Source organism: Saccopteryx leptura, chromosome 7 (assembly GCF_036850995.1).
Source record: "Saccopteryx leptura isolate mSacLep1 chromosome 7, mSacLep1_pri_phased_curated, whole genome shotgun sequence".
Lineage (NCBI taxonomy): Eukaryota > Metazoa > Chordata > Mammalia > Chiroptera > Emballonuridae > Saccopteryx > Saccopteryx leptura.
This window is the reverse complement of record NC_089509.1, coordinates 51,924,148-51,944,725: the sequence shown is the minus strand read 5'-3', so window position 1 is coordinate 51,944,725 and position 20,578 is coordinate 51,924,148. Positions and strand designations below refer to the sequence as shown.

At 34.0% G+C, this 20,578-nt stretch overlaps 1 protein-coding gene across 5 annotated transcripts in view; it reads left to right on the top strand.

Annotated features, from left to right (window-relative positions):
• Positions 1–20,578, top strand: part of LOC136378263 (sodium channel protein type 1 subunit alpha) — a 142,795-nt gene that overhangs the window by 75,156 nt on the left and 47,061 nt on the right. Inside the window, exons 3-14 of one of the 5 annotated variants that reach the window (XM_066344943.1) lie at positions 1,241–1,359; positions 3,476–3,565; positions 5,124–5,252; positions 6,927–7,018; positions 7,941–8,210; positions 11,747–11,810; positions 12,343–12,484; positions 13,138–13,344; positions 14,821–15,105; positions 17,012–17,392; positions 18,683–18,815; positions 20,067–20,305. In XM_066344943.1, coding sequence (XP_066201040.1) covers positions 1,241–1,359; positions 3,476–3,565; positions 5,124–5,252; positions 6,927–7,018; positions 7,941–8,210; positions 11,747–11,810; positions 12,343–12,484; positions 13,138–13,344; positions 14,821–15,105; positions 17,012–17,392; positions 18,683–18,815; positions 20,067–20,305 — 2,151 coding nt within the window. Of the gene's footprint in view, positions 1–1,240; positions 1,360–3,475; positions 3,566–5,123; positions 5,253–6,926; positions 7,019–7,940; positions 8,211–11,746; positions 11,811–12,342; positions 12,485–13,137; positions 13,345–14,820; positions 15,106–17,011; positions 17,393–18,682; positions 18,816–20,066; positions 20,306–20,578 lie in introns of those variants that run through there. The other 4 variants (XM_066344942.1, XM_066344940.1, XM_066344941.1 and 1 more) reach the window with 4 other exon arrangements.

Genomic DNA, 20,578 nt, shown 5'->3' with positions numbered 1-20,578 from the left:
AGTTAATGCTTCCCATGTCATAATGTGATCTACAGAGATAAGCATCCTAAGGTGAAAAAAACAAAACTTTTTAAAAATGGGTAAATTTCAATTATAAACGTATTAAATTCTCTTCTTATAAAATGTTCTTCACAGAGAAAATGGCTTCCCCACCCCCACATATACTCATAAACTTATAGACTTATAAACTCTGTCTATAAGTAAACATCTTAAGAAACACTGAAGCAGGATCCTTCATATGCTATTGTATGTTGCTTCTTTATTTTTTGTCTGCACACTGCTAATTGTTTTTAAATATACCTAATTTTTAGAATGCAACTTTATTCACATTCAAGGATCCTTTGTTCTATGGGGCTTTGAGCTTTTCCTCTGTGCTAAGAAAGCACTATGAGAGGTAGGCAGTTAATTGGGATTAAAATTCAATAAGTTGGCTAATTCAGAAATCCCAATACAGAATTTAGCACTCTTGGTCAACAGATACTCTCCAGGGAACTTGGCCTCCAAAAATCAATTATTGGATTATATCCATCTAACCCAAGAGTGGGTTTGATAGTGGCTGTTTTTATTTCTTATTATAAATAGAGTGATAATGTTTATTTTATAAGCATTAATAGTAAAAGAATAGCTTCTTTTTAATTTTGTTGAATGATTTTGCATTCCACAGGATTAATTTTCAAGGTATTTAAAATGGAAAAGCCAAAATTACTATAAAAGGAATGTAATGTCTTAGAATTTTGAATGAAATAAGATTATGTACCCATTTAAGACATTCATTTAACTCAGATATTTAAAATATTAAGAAAGTAAATAAATTCTCTTAACCAAATGTTTTATGTATGCTGAAATTGCAAGTAAGTGTTGAGGAAAAGGTAAGTGATACTTTTGGTTGTCCTCTCTAGTTAAGAAGAGATCCAGTGATAATTTATCTTCATGGTGTGCATCAAAAGTTGTCACATCAAAAAAATTCATGGTGGGGGAGGGGAGGGGCACAAGGAAAACCAGATAGAAGGTGACGGAAGACAATTTGACTTTGGGTGAGGGGTATGCAACATAATCAAATGTCAAAATAATCTGGAGATGTTTTCTCAGAACATATATGTACCCTGATTTATCAATGTTACTACATTAAAATTAATAAAAATAAGATAAAAAAATTCATGGTGACAAATAATAAAAAATAGGCAATAGAGTTGAAATGGTTTATACTTTTATATTTCTATGTTGCGTTTCTATCTTACAGACGTTCATAGTATTGAACAAAGGGAAGGCCATCTTCCGGTTCAGTGCCACCTCTGCCCTGTACATTTTAACTCCCTTCAATCCTCTTAGGAAAATAGCTATTAAGATTTTGGTACATTCATATCCTTTTCAAGTGATCAATATTAATTATTTGTGCATAATCTATAAGTGCTTTGTAGCTAAATATAAAATTAAGTTGGGACATATACATATTTTATGGCTTTTGTCGCTCTAATTTTGTACCTACTTTTTGTCATATAAGCCTTATTCTTTTTTTATAAGTCTTATTCTTTTTTTATAAGGCTCATTCTTAAAATTGATTAGTCACATAGATATCACTGAAACTTATAAACTCTTAACACTGTGGATCTACATATATCTTTCTAAAAATACTTGTAAGTATTGAGTCCTACAAATCTAGTGTAAGATAGCCATACCATCTTTGTACCCAGTTGTGATTATCAGGTGTTGCAATGAAGAAAAATATAACAAAGAAATCTACTTCTAGAGCCAAGTTTAGGCATATCTATAATAAAGTGCATTTTAATGTACCTTAGAATAAATCTTTAAGCATATTTTCCACAAAAGATGGTCAAAGTGCTTGGCCAATACTTAATTTTTGAACTTTGCTAGTGAAACCTGTGAAGGAAATACTGGAATATTGGCTGAATTTCAAATTTAAGTCATCGATTATGGCTCTGTTATGTAAAACTGATTGCTTAGTAAAAACTATGGAAGTTAATGAAAGAGGTTTAGATCATATTTCCAAATGGTCTTTAGGTATGTGTGTGGCATTGTAAGTCCCATGGTGTTAAAAAAAAAAAAAAAGAAAGAAAAAGAAAGAAAGAAAACTTTTAAACTAACTTTATCTGATCATATTCATTGGAAAAAAACTTTATTTCTGATTATTTCTTATTTGATGACTTTGGTAATAATAAACATAGAAAGACTTGTATAATGATGATAAACTCATGCTACCTGATTTTTTCTTTAAAAAAGGATGATAAAACTTAAAATGTCATTCTATTTTAAAACTGATAACAAGAAATTCTTTAGTGGTATAAATACACTATTATTAAAATTAAAAGATTTGAAACATAAAAATCATACATTCAGCATTTTTACATCTATGAAGGTTTCATTATCCTAGTTTTTGTTTCTAGTGCCATCATGTGGTCATTTGACACAAACTTTCTTTTTTACTTATGGAAAATTTTTGGTTTTGGCAATAACCTGTATAGAAAGAATATTGAATACCAAGGCAGGAAATCTGTGTTCTAGTAGTTGACCAAGTTATTTAATTTCTCCAGGGTTTAGGCCTTATTCGTCTGACTTGTAAAATATAGTGATTACTCCATTGTTTTTCTTGGTCTATTTTAGCTCCATAATTCTGTTATTTGTTACAGCTAACATTTAGATCATATCTACTAATATATAGGCTTGTTTCAAGTATTTTACACATATTAACTCATTTAATTTGTACCTCAAACTGATGAGGTCTATAGTTAATTAGGTCTATATAAAAATTAGGTCCATTATATAAAAATCTGTGGAAGCTTAAGAAGATTTAGCGGCATAGAGAGGCTGAGTAACTTGTCCAAGACCTCTTTTAAGCTGAATTTATATCATATTCACATCATGCTCAGTCCTAGCGTTCAAAAATGTTCACTTTTAATTATATCCAAAGCTGCTATAATTAAAAAATTCATTCAAAATAGAGCAACCCAACAACTAGCACCATGCTGCAATCTGTACATAAAAATTTAAATGTATTGAGCTGTCTTATATAACATGCATTTAAGAAATTACAATATTTTAGATTTGTTCCTTCTTCAACAATTTACTATTTTAATCACCTGAATTAGTTGAAGGCAATCACTCTGTTCAAAACCAGTATGACTCCAGATTGAAGTTTTCCCACTAAAGTTCTCTGGGGGGGGGGGGGGGTAAAAATATTATTTAATAATAGTAGAAAAAGCAACACTTTGTACTTGTATGAAGCTTTCCTGTACATGATCTCATTTAATCTATATCACTATTCTGTGAGGGGTTTATTATTACCACATTTATCAATGACAGAACTGAAATTTGAAGAGATTAGGTGACTTGCCCACAGTGTATTTGTCACCGAGTCCTGTCTAAACTGAAATTCAAGCTTTTCAATGTTAGTTTTCTATGTATAATACTTGGATTTGGACTTCTTTGTGTGTTTGTGTGTTCCTTAACAATAACCCACATTATTCAGCATGCTAATTATGTGCACTATTTTGACAAATTGTGTGTTCATGACAATGAGTAACCCTCCTGACTGGACAAAGAATGTAGAGTAAGTTCATCTTATATTTTAAACCACCTACTATGTGACTATATATATGTGTGTTAGATAGATATAAGTAAATAGATATATAGAAATATAGACATACATATGTATTTAGGATTTTGAAAATATATCTTAATGTTTTCTAAACCAAAGAGCATATTTAATAAGGCCATTTTTAGACACAATTACAAAGCAGGAAGATGAGTCCCATTGCCCCTCAGGCCTGCTGGTGTTATGTCTAATATCTCTTTCAACTCTACTTGGTGGTTACCAGAAGCCTATCATTCTTGGACAGTTAGCACTTTTCCTTTGTATTTTACAGTGGCCAAAGCAAATGTGATGAAAACAATTCCGGGAAAGAACCAATAAAAATAGACTTTGGTTCCAGATAAATTTGAAACGAAATCAGTGAGTTAAGATTTACAAAGGCAATAAGAAGACCATAGTGAGTCTCACAGAAATTTGTTTCATCTAACACAACCTATTCAGGTCAGGCCTATATCAGTTTCAAGCAGAGTACTCACAAAAAAAAAAAAAAAAAAAATCACTGAAAAAATATCCCAATAAGTCAGGTTTTAGAGCTAAAAAATTAAGTAGACCAAGGGCTAAACTAAGTGATGTAAAAGGGTAGCATTTTTGGAAACCAGAAGCATGAAGGACTGCATGGATGGGCTCTGTCTGGCACACCTTTGAGATCGGAAGGGCCAGATCTGGGATAATTGCTGTTTGGGCTGCTCACACTGCCCATGTCGTAACCACTACAACTCTCTGGCTGTCGACCCCTTAAAATGACAACCTGAGGTTTTTCCCAAGAACCTCTTCAATTCATAGACAGTTTCAGATTGGAGCCAATCAGAAAAGGGACAAAGACTATGAAGGAAAAAACAGTTATATAAAGAATTACTAAAATTTTGAAGATAACATGTGAGGTCCACATGTCTTTACTCACCCTAGTTTTTGTGATTTTGTTTTTCAACTTCTGAATAAAAGATTTAAAATTTGGACACATCCAAGTTTCTGAACTAGCCTGATATTTCACTCTAAATTAAATTTCACCTCTTATGGCTCTAGAATTATCAACTTTGATGGTAACAAAATTTCTTTTCCAAGTAAGTTAACCTGTCTTCTCTTGTGGAAAGAGAAAAACTTGCTAATTGGTCAATGTTTTCTCATTTGTAAAACATAACTGAAGTTGAGTTTTTTTTACTTTCTAAAGGAAATTGTTTTTACTCTTCTGCAGTATTGCTGCTTGGCCACTCCATCATGTGAATGTACTAGATAATTTTCAGGAGGCTTTATTTATTTATAGCAACACTCAGACACTTCAGATAGTAACTACTTAGACTTTACACAGCAGGTATTTCTCACTCTGCTCTTAGAAAGCTCTTCATGTATTAAGGAGTTGAATTTAACTTTAGGGCTACATTTTATTTCCATTAAAATAACACACAGCCACTTAGATTTATTTTATATTTATCTATTCCACTGACAGAATAATAAGAAATTGATATGTTATGAAAGAAAGTTATTACTTTATCGATTCTTTTTGGATACTTGTCTCCAGGTACACCTTTACAGGAATATATACCTTTGAGTCACTTATTAAAATTATTGCAAGGGGCTTCTGTTTAGAAGATTTTACTTTCCTTCGAGACCCATGGAACTGGCTCGACTTTACTGTCATTACATTTGCGTAAGTGCCTTTTTTGAAACTTCAAAAGAATGTGGTTTGGCTTTCTATGAGTGCTTATGTTTTAAAAGAATAAGCTGGCTTTAACCGTAGAATATTTTGGTGAGATTTATATGCTTCAGCTTTGGATTTTAATTTAGTACAACAGAGGTCAAAGTGGCATTTCACTTTGGCAGAAAGTCTTTGCCGTGGTTGAAATTACAATTTGCACATATAAGAAACATCTGTCGGCAATTTTCATACTTACTCCTTTTTCAACACACACACACACACACACACACACACACACACACACACACACACACATACCCGAATATGAAAGCCAAAGTGTAATCATTACACATCTGTGAAAATGGCTTGACCTTATGCATTGTATGTATTCTTCCAATTTTCTTTTATTAGTTTGGTGGAAAAATAGAAAACAAGCATCTGATAGCAACAAAACATTCTGACAAATCAAACTAATAGGAAAAAACAAGGTATTTAATATATTACATTTTTATTTCATCAACAATTAATTTTAAAACTTATAAGCAGACACACTTTCTCTGCCACTTCCTATTTCTAAACTGATTCCGTTTCTTTCTTCCTCTCTCTTCAGAAGTTTCATCATCTCTTCCTTCGTACTCAACATAAACTTTCTTGTCCTTACCTCCCTTCCAGATACACTCAGTATGTGCACAACATCTGCATCCCTGACCCCCCTTTTCTCCTAGTGTTAATGTCCCCAAGAAAGAAAAGACTCAGAAAAGTAATAGAAGGTCCTTCAGGAGTAGGTGAAATCCCAGCATGGAGGGGAGTGGACCCACACTGCTTACCCTCATCATTCGTTCAGGAGCTAATGCTTTCAGCCTCTTATGGGTATGAGGAGGTGGTCAGGAAGAGAAGTGGAGCCGATACACTCACGGCTCCAAATGTAGCCTGTCTCGTTTCATTCCATATCTAGCCAGTAAGAGCCAATTCTTCACCATTCCCTCTGACCATGGTTTTTAAAAAGGCATATTGAGATTACTGTTTTTCGAGAATAAAATAGCAGTACTGGCAGGGCATCATGGGACCCCCATAAAATATTGTCCTTAATTTGCATAATTTTTACTAAAGAATCACACTAGATAAACTTTGTCATGTACAGATAGGGAATCTGCCTTTTCATGCCTAAATTTTTCTTGGATGATTTTATGCAATTTTTTTTTTGGTAACTGAAACCTTGAAACTATAGCCAAGTTTCTTCTCTTTTTATTTAATTCTCCTAAGTTACTCGTGATGTTGATTGCATTGCTTTTCAAAATGGCAATAAGATTGTTTACATTATGAAGTTTACATCTAGTTAATGGCCTTAAATAATGTGAATAAAGTCAACCATAGCGATAGATTCTAATCTTTAAATTGCTACTAACAAAATTATCATTTAAAAATCACCACGAACCAAGCAAATATATAAAATCCTGCTTAAATCTTGAATAACTCTGATTTAATTCTACAGGTATGTAACAGAATTTGTAAGCCTAGGCAATTTTTCAGCTCTTCGCACTTTCAGAGTCTTGAGAGCTTTGAAAACTATTTCTGTAATTCCAGGTAAGAAGTGACTAGTGTAAAGCATAAGCATAAGGCTCCTTGTTCCTACAGCTCTTTCTTTGTATCCTGTCATTGTGTTTGTGTGTGAACTCCCTATTGCAGATATGTGACAGAGTTTGTGGACCTGGGCAATGTCTCAGCGTTGAGAACATTCAGAGTTCTCCGAGCACTGAAAACAATTTCAGTCATTCCAGGTGAGAATGGGTTAAAACCCATCAAATGTTATTGTTTTGTTTGGTTTTGTTTTAGCAATAACTTCTTTGCTTGGTATTCAGCATTACAGAAAATTGGAACCATAATCAGAATAATCTTCAAAATCATAATAATCAAAATAGGGTGCTTTAGATAAAATTATTCTTATTATTGGGATATAAGTTTTTATGGTCTCACATTTTTCATCAGCCTTAGAGTTTAACAATTTCTTACATAAAATATTGTAATATACAGTCTGTGTGATTTGCTCTTAGAGATGTCATTTTTTCCCTCTATATCAGTTGTAAGAATTTGGTCCAGTACCAATCAGTACTTTCTTATTTATTGTAGTCATTGATGACTATGTCTATACAATGAAATCTTAATATTGCTTAAAAAGACAAGGGGATAAGATAATAAAGATTAGCATGAGTCTGCATGGGAGATTTATTATCTTAAAGTGTAATTATACTCCAAAACACCACCAGTTTTATACTCTAAAACACCACCAGTTTCTTACTCATAAGTAGAAATTTAAAAATATTTCTTCAGGTAATTTTTTATAAAACTGACTCTAATGAAGTTATGGGGTATGTTTCATTGGCAAAAACAGAAGTACAAGAAATACAAGAAACTTTTCTTAACATAGGCTTTGTGAAAACCATGAGTTGAATCTCCCATTATTTTCTCTCCAAAATATTGGGATATGCATTTTTATTTCACTGTTTAGAATAGATTACTACATTTCTGAAAGTCATCTTCATAAGCACTTCTGCCTACCATAAAGTGTTGCTATTTCACTAGTTTTAGAATTATATTCAAATTTATGCGTGGAATCTATGTTTTCAAGAAAATTATGTGACACTTTTGTTATTTTCAGACTTTCTAAGTCTTCATAATAATGGCCTTTTTTTTAAATTTTAGGACTGAAGACAATCGTGGGGGCCCTGATCCAGTCTGTGAAGAAGCTTTCTGATGTCATGATCCTGACTGTGTTCTGTCTGAGCGTGTTTGCCCTGATCGGGCTGCAGCTGTTCATGGGCAACCTGCGGAATAAGTGTGTACTATGGCCTCCTACCAACAATTCCTTGGAGGAGCATAGTATAGAAAAGAATATAACTGTGAATTACAATGGCACAATTGTAAATGAAACTATCATTGAGTTTGACTGGAAATCATATATTCAAGATACAAGTAAGAATTCCTGTTATGTCATTTTATTTTTTCATTGTTCACCTACCTTCTATTTACATATGGATATTTTTTAAATGACTGCATAACAGTTTGAAATCACCATATCAATGGTTTGCACATATATTAGATTATTTTATTAATAACTATTTTAATTCTGACTTCTAAGAACATTTTCTGTTGTATTATCATATGGGAGGCTAAAGAATTCAGCTAAAAAAAAACATTCTTAGAAGCTCTGATTACTGTACATTCTCCTCATGCTGATGGAGACAAATAACATAAAAATTTCTAAAGCCCTTTTTGAACTCTAAAGTACTATACAAATATAGCCTGTTAAACATTAATTACAGAATTCTTCTATGCCAGAAACTCGACAGCACACTGGGAAAACAATGGCTATGCCACATGGCGTCAGGCTGCTTATAGTTCAGTAGCTTATTTTTATTGTCCTTGTTTGGAAATGGAGTAAGACCTAAAGGTCAAAATTATTCTTATATTTGAAGAATAAGATTTAAAAGTGGTGCTATGTCAAATAGAAGGAAATTGGAGTCAATTAAGCTTTAATTAAGGGAAAGTAATAAAAATATCAGATAAATAAGTGAAGTTATGGGAATCAGTTTATTTTTATTTCAAGAGGTTAGACAAAATAGTCAAACATTTACATAGTCTGCTCTAGAAGGATGGAAAATAAATTCGCCTAATATCCTTTCTCTTTATAAAGTGACAAGAAAAATAAGTAAAATTGTCTATTTTATTTAATTTTAGTATATTCCAGTAGCAATATTTCAAAAGTAGAGAGAGAATGTGATTCATGGGGAACAGAAATGTCTTTTTAAAGAAAATATTAAATATATAAAACTTAGATTCTAGATGTACTTAAATTTAGCTCTATCTTTATTATTTTAAGGTGATGACTAATACTTAGGGGAAAAAAGTCAAAGAAGAATGAAACCTTAGTGACTGATTGTGTGGACCAAGTAGGACTAATCATAAAAGATTACTGGTGGTTTGATAACTCTTAAAGCAATACAATATATTTAAGAAACTAATCAATGTCCTGTTGTAGTTGCATATCTGGAAAATACATGGATTTCTACAGGTTAATTATTCCAGGATATTAGTGATATACCAACAAATAACTTGTAAACAGCTGTAAATCTCTAGATCAAGAAATACGTGTAAGAGCAGTAAATAAATGTCCCTTATTTACTCCATATGCTGATAAATCCACTGTTGTCATCGCCACTCTGAAATCTATTTATTTTTTTAAAAAAACCAGTATCAAAGAATTGACTCTGCCTGACCAGGTGGTGACGCAGTGGATAGAGCGTTGGACTGGGATGCAGAGGACCCAGGTTCGAGACCCTGAGGTCGCCAGCTTGAGCACGGGCTCATCTGGTTTGAGCAAAGCTCACAAGCTTGGACTCAAGGTCACTGGCTTGAGCAAGGGGTCACTCGGTCTGCTGAAGGCCCACGGTCAAGGCACATATGAGAAAGCAATAAATGAACAACTAAGGTGTCTCAAAATGAAAAACTAAGGATTGATGCTTCTCATCTCTCTCCATTCCTATCTGTCTGTCCCTATCTATCCCTCTCTCTGATTCTCTCTCTCTGTCCCTGTAAATAAATAAATGAATAAATAAATAAATAAATAAAAGAATTGACTATGAGGATGTTATTTAGGATTTATTCTCTGTAGTGAAAATTTTTGTCGAGTGCCATTTTTCTTACATTCAAAGTCAAGGATATGTGAGGTCATTTTCAGATCTAAAAATCTGTTTTCTAATAATATCCCACTTGTTGAAAAAGTTAATTTTAAGCCAAATGCAAGTATAGAAAAAATACTTTGTCTTTAAAGTATTAGAAAATTAAGTTTATTAAAATTAAAGATAAACATGACTGAAATTTATATTTTTCCAGATTAAGATTATAGTTCATTGAATTTAATGGCTAAAACTTCAGTTATAAATACTTGGTACCAAAAGTTCATTTAGAAACTACATATTCCTTTCACTATGTTTAATTTTAATTAAAAGTTGAGAAATTCTATCTTAACTTTTCTATGTTCCAAGAAGTAAAAACATTAGAAATGAAAATTTTGTTTCCCATTATGTGTTTGTATTCCTTATAAAAATATGCATAGGAAAAATTTCCCTGAAAGTTTAGCATCTAGAAAATAATTCTTCTTAGAAAATCTGCAAGTTTTTTTCTTAAAAATTCTTCTTACAAAATATATATATATATATATTTTTGGTGACGGAGAGATAGAGAGAGGGACCGACAGGCAGAAAGGGAGAGAAATGAGAAGCATCAATTCTTCATTGCAGCTCCTTAGTCTTCTTATTTGTTCATTGATTGCTTTCTCATATGTGCCTTGACTGGGGTGATCCAGCAGAGCAAGTGACCCCTTGCTCAAGCCAGCGACCTTGGGCTCAAGCAAGGGACCATGGGGTCATGTCTATGATCCCATACTCAAGCCAGCAACCCTGCACTCAAGCTGGTGAACCCCTGCTCAAGACAGATGAGCCTGCACCCAAACCAATGACCTTGGGGCTTTGAACCTGGGTCCTCTGTGTCCCGGTCCGATGCTCTATCTACTGCACTACCACCTGGTCAGGCACAAAATTATTATTTAATTTCATGTGTTTCTCTTCTTGTTATCCCTTTCTTATTCATTTAGTAAACTTGACTGAACAATTTTTATGTTCCAAACATAATACTATAGAAATAATTGGTTAGTAGGCTTTCTTTCAAGGGGAAACAATATTTGTAAATAAATAATTACACTATAGGAGAAAAAGTATAATAATAATGGAAGTATGGACATGCTATTGGTAGCACAGTGAGAGTGCTCAATTTTACCAATGTTTAGTGGAAAAGAATTAGAGAATATCAAGGAATAATTCACAGAAGTGACACTTCAAAAAGATATTTGAAGAATCTAAGAAATATGCCAGAGACAGAAAGCTTTAAAATAATGTAGTATTCAACTATTTAAGCTTTTGCATTTAAGATAATTTTTATTTGTTTTAGTAGTTGACATGATTTATGCATCCTTTACTAAAAACCGCCTATGATATATTCTGGATGTTGATAGAAAATAAATTATAACTAATTATTAAACATTTATATAGTGTTTAAATATATAAAAATATATAATTCCTTTATTTTGAAAAATGTGACTCCTTTGAGAAGGCAAAAAAATCCATTTTCTTCTTATCTATTTTTACAGAATGCAATTTTTATTTTTTATGAGGATGGTGGAAAAGCAGCATTGGTACCTTTTATGTTAATACTTGTAGTTATCACTAATTTTACATTTATAAAGAATAAATGCTTTATACTATTAAGTATTTCATCTCTTTCATATAATATCTAGTATTTTGAGGGAGAAGGGGAAAATATCTATGTCTTTGAATTATATAGTATATTTAAAATTACTCAGTGAATTCTAAAATTAGGGCTTGATCTTGTTCTTATTTTGCAATGTAATGCAAATGTTCATCATATGATTTTCTTTTTTTTTTTCTAAATAGGATATCATTACTTTCTGGAAGGTTTTTTAGATGCTTTACTATGTGGAAATAGCTCTGATGCAGGGTAAGCCCAAATTTTGTGTATGTCATGTATGTGTGTGCATATATATACAAACACATATTTTCTATTTGGGGGGAACTGACAGATAACAGCCAACTAACTTTATTTATACTAATTTGCTATAATTATGGTTATTTATCATTAGGGATTATTTAAAAATTAAGCAAGCATTTATATTTTATAAAACAAGAAGTAATAATAGTTTAGCTCTAAAGCTTTTTTTCTTAGATGAGTGTTTGTGAGCCAAGAGTCAACTCCGGAGGATCCACAATAGGGAAAATGAAAGAGACATGTTTAAATGCTAATTAGCGAAAGAAAATAATTTTGTAAAGTATTATTAAAAATTCTATGAAATGTTTTAATGATAAAATTAGGTGACGAGTAAAATTATGTTGAGTCAAAAGTTGAGAAGAATATTACTTATTTATCATACTTCTATTCCTTGAAATACACAATGTTACAAGTATAGCATGCTACCAGAATAAAAAAAAAAACAGCATAATTTCTTATATACCTTCTGTTTTCGCATTTACAGCCAATGTCCAGAAGGATATATGTGTGTGAAAGCTGGGAGAAATCCCAATTATGGCTACACCAGCTTTGATACTTTCAGCTGGGCTTTTCTGTCCCTGTTTCGACTAATGACTCAGGACTTTTGGGAAAACCTTTACCAACTGGTGAGATCCTGAAGAGACACATACTACATTTAAGTAAACGTGTATAAGAAAACCAAGTTAGTTAAGAAATTCAAACTACAGCATAATATAATGGAAGGAACACAACTTGAAACCAGAAGATTTAAGTACCTTTATCCTATTGATTATAACACATATTAGGCATAGTGATGCCGAGGACAGTGATTCTCTCTCATTTCCCCTTGGCTTAAAACTTACTAACCACCCTTCCCAGACACAGATCTTCTCAAACAGAAGGCACACCTCCCCTTCAGCCCCACCTACCCCCTCAACTACTATCCCTCAGGTGACAGGTGATGAAAATGATAACAAGCGAATATAGAAAGCTGGCTTTGGTTTGCCCCTTGACTTTCAGTTAAGACTCAGTTTTTTTGATGAAGGTCTCCATGATCTTTTACTCGATTCTGATTTATTATTGGTAATTCTAAGAATTCCCTCCTAGAGATCAGAATGTGAATGCATGAATAGAGGAGAAGAGAATAAGTTTGAAAAAACAGACTAAGAGGTAGGAGAGGTGTGATCATCATCATTATTGTTTATATCAGAGTCCCACAAAACACGCAAGTCAGTTGAGAGTTAAAGCCACCAGTTAGTGAAATAATATTGAAAACTAATGCTGATGTTATTGTTTGCAGACACTACGTGCTGCTGGAAAAACATACATGATATTTTTTGTGCTGGTCATTTTCTTGGGCTCATTCTATCTAATAAACTTGATCCTGGCTGTGGTGGCCATGGCCTATGAGGAACAGAATCAGGCTACCATGGAAGAGGCAGAGCAGAAAGAGGCTGAATTTCAGCAGATGCTTGAACAACTTAAAAAGCAACAGGAGGCAGCTCAGGTAAATTCACCAAATGAAATATGTCCTGTCTCGTGGTATGGTCTTTTTTGTGGTTGTTACAAATATACTGGAAAAAAAAGTGAGAGACCAATAATTTAGTTGTACTTAAGAGAAGCTGGTAGGGGATTAGGAAGAATTTCTACATTTTGATCATCTATGTGGATCATTTAGTTTAATTATTCTAAGATGTTTAAAATACTGATCACAATAGAACTTTCTCATACTATTTAGTCATCTGAAGATTTTTAGAATAGAAGGGAAGATTTTGGGGTCTTCTCAAGTCAGAAACCCTTACTAAATGAGTATACTATCATTAAGAAAAAATCCAAAGAAATAATCTTTTCTTAGAAAAAAATGTATAGATTCTTGTACTGTATATAAAAAAAAGTTACCTGGTTTTTAGAAGATAATCTGTTCCTTTCTGTAACTAAAACTCTATTGGTTTTTAAGGGGGTCTTACTTGCCTTCCTTACATAAACAGGGCACTCATCAAATAATGTAATGCTTTCTGATATAGTAATATCTACTAGCCATATAAAAGTTATCAATTTTGTGAAGATCAGGTAACCTAAGGATTACTTGTTCTTCTAGTGAGATGTTGGTAGTTATAGTTAAATAAAATGCTTTTCCTATCATTCCCATCTTTCCTCACTTTTTACTTTAGCATGCAAATTCATTGTCTTTTACCCAAGTTGATTCAGGAGTATTAATTTATTTGCGAGAATTCTTGTATTAAGGGTTCTTTGGGGACAATAATAATAATCAAAACTTGCTAACTTAGTACCAGTGCCAGGTGTGATTAAACAGCATTGTTTCTATCCCATGCTCGTGTGGCCAGCACGAGCCAGTGCTGCGGTGAAGAAGCTAGGGACAGTTTTGGGGAACTGAATGTCTCGTCTTGCTTAGCAGGAGCTGTTGCCCCGCCCCTCCAGTCCTGAGTGCAAGGCTGAGGAGAGGACTTCATCACCTCTGATCAATGTTATTAATGATAACTTGAGGATATTGGACAACTCAGTTTCCATAACTGGACAGAGGGTCCTGGTTTTTTAGCTCATTCCTCCTACCTTTGGCTAAGACCTCATGTAACTCATCAGCTTTTCTTTCAAGATCCAGCTTCTTTTTCAGAAAAAAGAAAACAGTGCTAAGTAAATACCAATTTTAGAGTAAATCAAATCCTAAAAAGCACAATGAGTTTCTGTTCTTGTTGCTGCCTGATTTATCCTTTTGACTATGTGGTCTGTAAAGCATAATCCAAATACAATAAAGGTTAGCATAGCACAGAGAACACCAAGTTAACTCTGAAAGCCTTCATGAGGTGGTAAGAAACATTAATTCCCTCTAATAATTGCAGAGTTTCTTCTATGTAAGATCAACTCAAGTCTGTATTTTATAAATGCCATGCAAATACTTGGGCCATTGTTTGAAAAGATAAGGTCTTCTGTAGTGCCACATTGACAGCATTTCTCTTCGATGTAGCAGGCAGCCGCTGTCACTGCATCAGAGCATTCCCGAGAGCCCAGCGCAGCAGGCGGACTCTCAGACAGCTCCTCTGAAGCCTCCAAGTTGAGTTCCAAGAGTGCTAAGGAAAGAAGAAATCGGAGAAAGAAAAGAAAACAGAAAGAACAGTCTGGTGGGGAAGAGAAAGATGAGGATGAATTCCACAAATCTGAATCTGAAGACAGCATCAGGAGGAAAGGATTTCGCTTCTCCATCGAAGGGAATCGCTTGACATATGAAAAGAGGTACTCCTCCCCACACCAGGTATGGCACTACTGAGTTAAATGATGCATGGATGAAAATGAGAATGCTGAAGACAGGGAAAATTAAATAGAACTTATGGGTGTTTATCAACTGAATTAATTTCTATGTTTATTATATTTAAACCCATTCTTTCTTCCCATGGTTATGAAAAAATTTTACTTCATATATATGTAAGTACAGCTTGGTGTAGCTGAGACAACACTGAGTTGAAAGTTAGATCTGAATTCTCCTTCCAATACTGTCTGTTGGTACTTGTAACTAATGACATTTAATCTTTCTGATATTCAGCTTTTGTAAACATTTTATTGATTTTTAAAATTTTTTATTCAGTAGGAGATGGGGAAGCAGAGACAGACTCCTGCATGCACCATGACCGGGATCCACCCGGCAAGCCCACTAGGGGGTGATGCTCTGCCCATCTGAGGCCCCTTGCTTCGTTGCTTGGCAGCCAAGCTCTTCCTAGCACCTAGAGCCAGCCTCAGTGCCCGGGCCAACTCGCTCCAATTGAGCCATGGCTGCAGGATGGAAAGAGAGAGAAGCAAGAGGGGGAGGGGTGGAGAAGCAGATGAGCACTTCTCCTGTGTGCCCTGACTGGTACTCGATCCCAAGACATCCACATACTGGGCTGATGCTCTACCACTGAGCCAACCAGCCAGGGCCAATTTTTTATTGAATTTATTGGGGTGACATTGGTTAATAAAATTATATAGGTTTCAGGGGTACAATTCTATAACACATCTTCTGTATCTTGTATTATGTGTTCACCACCCCAAGTCTTCTTCCATCACCATTTATTTCCATCCCCTATCCTCAGTGGGTTTTTTTTAATTTTTTAAAATTTATTGATTTTAATGGGAAGAAGGGAGAGAGAGACAGAAACAGATAGAAACATTGATTTGAAACCCACAACTTTCACATTTCCAGGCAATGCCCTAACCAACTAAGCTATCCACCCAGGGCCTCAGTTTTTTTTTTTAATGAAAAAAATTATGGATTTGGGACTAGCTGACTAGTAATGTTTTTAGGTTATTTATATGTTGTCTCCCTCCCAACTTCTTTGTAACCATTATATGTGCTCCTGAAAATATTAGTCATAGTATAATTCATTGAAAAATTTACCAGTCTGATCACATAAACTTTAACTTCTAGTTCTAATAACACTGAGCTTTTTAGGTTAAACAGAAATTATAATTAATTTAAAAGTAATCTTAGAAAGATAGACTAAAACAATTTGTGAAAAGTGATGACATTCTTTTTTTTTTTATACTTTTTTATTTTTATTTTTTAATTTTATTTTATTTATTCATTTTAGAGAGGTGAGAGGGGGGGAGAGAGAGAGAGAGAGAGACAGAGAGAGAGGAGAGAGAGACAGGGGGGAGGAGCTGGAAGCATCAACTCCCATATGTGCCGTGACCAGGCAAGCCCAGGGTTTTGAACCAGTGACCTCAGCATTTCCAGGTCGACGCTTTATCCACTGCGCCACCACAGGTCAGGCAGAAAAGTGATGACATTCTTGAAAGGAAAGAGCAATGAAAACAAATGTAGCTTTTTAGGGTCATTTTACTTATATTTAATGAATATATACAATGTCCATAGTAATGCACCAAAAAATGCTTTCCTTTTGAACTTGAAAAATAGTAGTTCAGGGTTTTGATTTCCAATATATTTAAGTTATGGTTTATCTCCCCTATTCATTAGTCTCAAGGACTAGAACCCTTCTCTTGTAAAACTAATTTAACTTAATCTGAATGCACATAACATGAAAATGTTGCTAATCAAAAGGAATGAATCATGTTCTGTTATCAATGGTGAAATTTCCTTCAATTTAATCTTGAAAAATAAAAGCACATTTCAAGTTGCTATATTAATATGATTTTACTCTTTTTTATTTGGTTTCAAACTTTAGTCTTTGTTGAGCATCCGTGGCTCCTTATTTTCTCCGAGGCGAAATAGCAGAACGAGCCTTTTCAGCTTTAGAGGGCGAGCAAAGGATGTGGGATCAGAGAACGACTTTGCTGATGATGAGCACAGCACCTTTGAGGATAACGAGAGCCGGAGAGACTCCTTGTTTGTGCCCCGAAGACACGGAGAGCGCCGTAACAGTAATCTAAGTCAGACCAGTAGGTCGTCCCGGATGCTGGCAGTGTTTCCAGCCAATGGGAAGATGCATAGCACTGTGGATTGCAATGGTGTGGTTTCCTTGGTTGGTGGACCTTCGGTTCCTACATCGCCTGTAGGACAGCTTCTGCCAGAGGTGATAATAGATAAGCCAGCTACTGATGACAATGTAAGGAAGTTTTAAATAGTTCAGGCATGGCTGGCCCATTATTGCTATACCAGCCTGTGTTCCTACAGAATGGAACCCTTTGAGAATGATTCCTGGTTGGTCAAGCTGTGAATGCACCTGCATCTTGTAATACCTTTATAGACTAACCAACTAAAATTTAAAGCCTCAACACTCTTGCATAACACCTGAATGCATTTACTTATTAAACATGCTAAGGATAAATTAGACACAATAATAAATTACTGCCTCTAGTTGGAGGATTTGCTATATACCCATGCTGAACTTAGAAGACATCAACTAAAGTGCTGATATAAAAGTGAATGAAGGATGTCTATGTTTAAGTGTAAAGGGTGTATAATAAATCTTTCCAACAGATTCTTCAATATAACCCTGCATCAGTTTAGAAGGTTTTCAAGAACACTGTGCTTAAATAGATAGCTTCATTGTTATCTTAAAATTTCTAATATTCATATTTGTCTTACTGAAAGAAATGCTGATATAGGTCTTCTCAAAACTAATCTAAATGAAAAGCAACAAATAAATTATTAATACGGACAGGTAAAAGAACTGTCTGTGTTTAAAGATATGGTATGTATTTGTGATATATAACCAGATGAGGAATTTCTAAACATATGCTGCCTCTTATTAGATTGTTAACTCACTTAGAAATATATCAGCATGATGAGGCATGACTAAGTCAGAATTAGATGACTTATTGCTCTGGTACCCTGGATGAAACTGTTGTCCATGCAGTGTGTGTGTGTGTGTGTGTGTGTGTGTGTGTGTGTGTGTGTGTGTGTGTGTTTTAAACATACATTTCTGTTTCAATGACCATCTCTGTCTGTGCTCAGAAAATTTGATGGCAACTACACATAGTATAATCATTTGTATTTCTTTAAAAATAAATGGCTACCTCTCTCAAAATAAAATGCCTTGATCATTTATATGACTTTTCAAGTAGTTAGTTTTTTACTATCAGTTCCAAAATAAGGGAAACTGTTAAATATGTCTCTCAAGAGATTATCAACTATATCTAAATTACTTCATGCCTTATAACATTATGAAATAAGAAGGTTTAAAAGAACTGATTTTTTTTGCTGTATGGCTAAATGGTTGACAGTTTGGACATTCCAGGTTAATGATACAATAAGTCAGCAATATCTGCCATCACTAATTAAATATGAAAGTGCATGATGCATGTGTTTCATGAAATCCACTGTGTTACATTTTGTTGTTCACTTGTCGTATTGATCAAGTTAATTATTTAATACCTTAGCATTTTCTTTACAGGGAACAACCACTGAAACTGAAATGAGAAAAAGACAGTCAAGTTCTTTCCATGTGTCCATGGATTTTCTAGAAGATCCTTCTCAAAGGCAAAGAGCAATGAGTATAGCTAGCATTTTAACAAACACAGTAGAAGGTTTGTAACAAATTCTATTTCCATTTCAATTAATTTTACTAAAACTTAAATTGTGTCTTTTGAATAAATATCTCTACTTGTGCATTGGAAATGACATATTCTAAAGAGAATATAAAAGGTCTTATTCAAGAATTATTATTTGTTATTCCTACTTATAAATTCTAGGAGCTTTAAAAAATTATTTAAATTCAATGACATTGAACCTCTGACAAATGTTTTTCTATGTGTAGAAACTCCTTAATGATACAGAATAAACATTTTATTAGGGTCTTCTAATCCCATTAGTCACAGTGATCTACTTTTCTACTTAGCTTAATGATTACATCAACCTGAGTGCTCTCAAAATTGGAGAGGAGAGGAATCATCAAACAAAATGATGATTCTTGGCTCACTTTAATCACCACCCTATCTCTTATAGTCTGAGGATGATAGTTTAGCCAGATATTAACACAGAATTACACACAGTATCTATATTACCCTAACTCATGTTTCTATTGAAACTTTATTTAAAAGATCATTTACCTAACTTTAGGTCAAATGTTAAACCACATTATCAATGCATACGAAAACAACAACAATAAATAAAAACAAACTATTCTTTCCCTGGTCAGTTGGCTCAGTGATAGAGCATCAGCCCAGCATGTGGATATCCTGGATTGAATTCTCCACCAGGGCACACGGGAGAAACACCCATCTGCTTCTCCACCTCTTCCCTTCTTGCTTCCCTCACTTTCTCTCTTTCTCTTCTCCTCCTCTCCTACAGCCATAGCTCGATTGGAGCAAATTGGCCCCGGGCAGTGAGGATGGCTTCATGGCCTCTGCCTCAGGCGCTAAAAAATGGCTTTGGTTGTAAAGGAGCAAGGGCCCCAGATGGGCAGAGCATTGTCCCCTAGTGGGCTTTCTGGGTGAATTCCAGTCCGGACATAGGCGGGAATCTGTCTCGGCCTCCCCTCCTCTTACTACAAAAGAAAACAAACTATTCTTTGTTACCTCTGGTCTATGTGTATGTCTGAAGAAATATCTTTGGGAGTTAAAAAAATAAATACTTTAGTTTGTTTATATATATATAGATATATATATATATATAGATAGATATAGATATAGATATAGATATATAGATAAAAGAATTTGACTCTGTAACAAAGGAAAATGTATTGATTATTGAAGTTTAGTGGATCTGAAATAAATGAAACAAGAATATGTGTGTATAAAATATATCTTTTGGTGATTGTCCTTATTTTTTAAATATAGAACTTGAAGAATCTAGGCAGAAATGCCCACCCTGTTGGTACAAATTTTCTAACATATTCTTAATCTGGGACTGTTCACCTTATTGGTTAAAAGTGAAACATCTCGTCAACCTGGTTGTGATGGACCCATTTGTTGATCTGGCCATCACAATCTGTATTGTCTTAAATACTCTTTTCATGGCCATGGAGCACTATCCCATGACGGAGGAGTTCAATCATGTGCTTACAGTAGGAAACTTGGTAAGCTTATTGGATGGTAAATGTGTTGTCTTCCTTTTTTTGTTTGTTTGTTTGTTTTAGGAACTGTTTACACTTAATAGTTTTTTCACCATACTTCCTACTCTTGGCTATAATTGGGAATTATATCTAGCTGGATACACTATACATTTTGCCAAAAATAATAACCCTTAATGTCAGAGAAAAAACTGAGAAAGTAATAGACATAGACTATTTGAAAAGTAAATATTGATAGTTATAACTTTTTTAAGATGCAGAAACAGTTTAAGGACATTT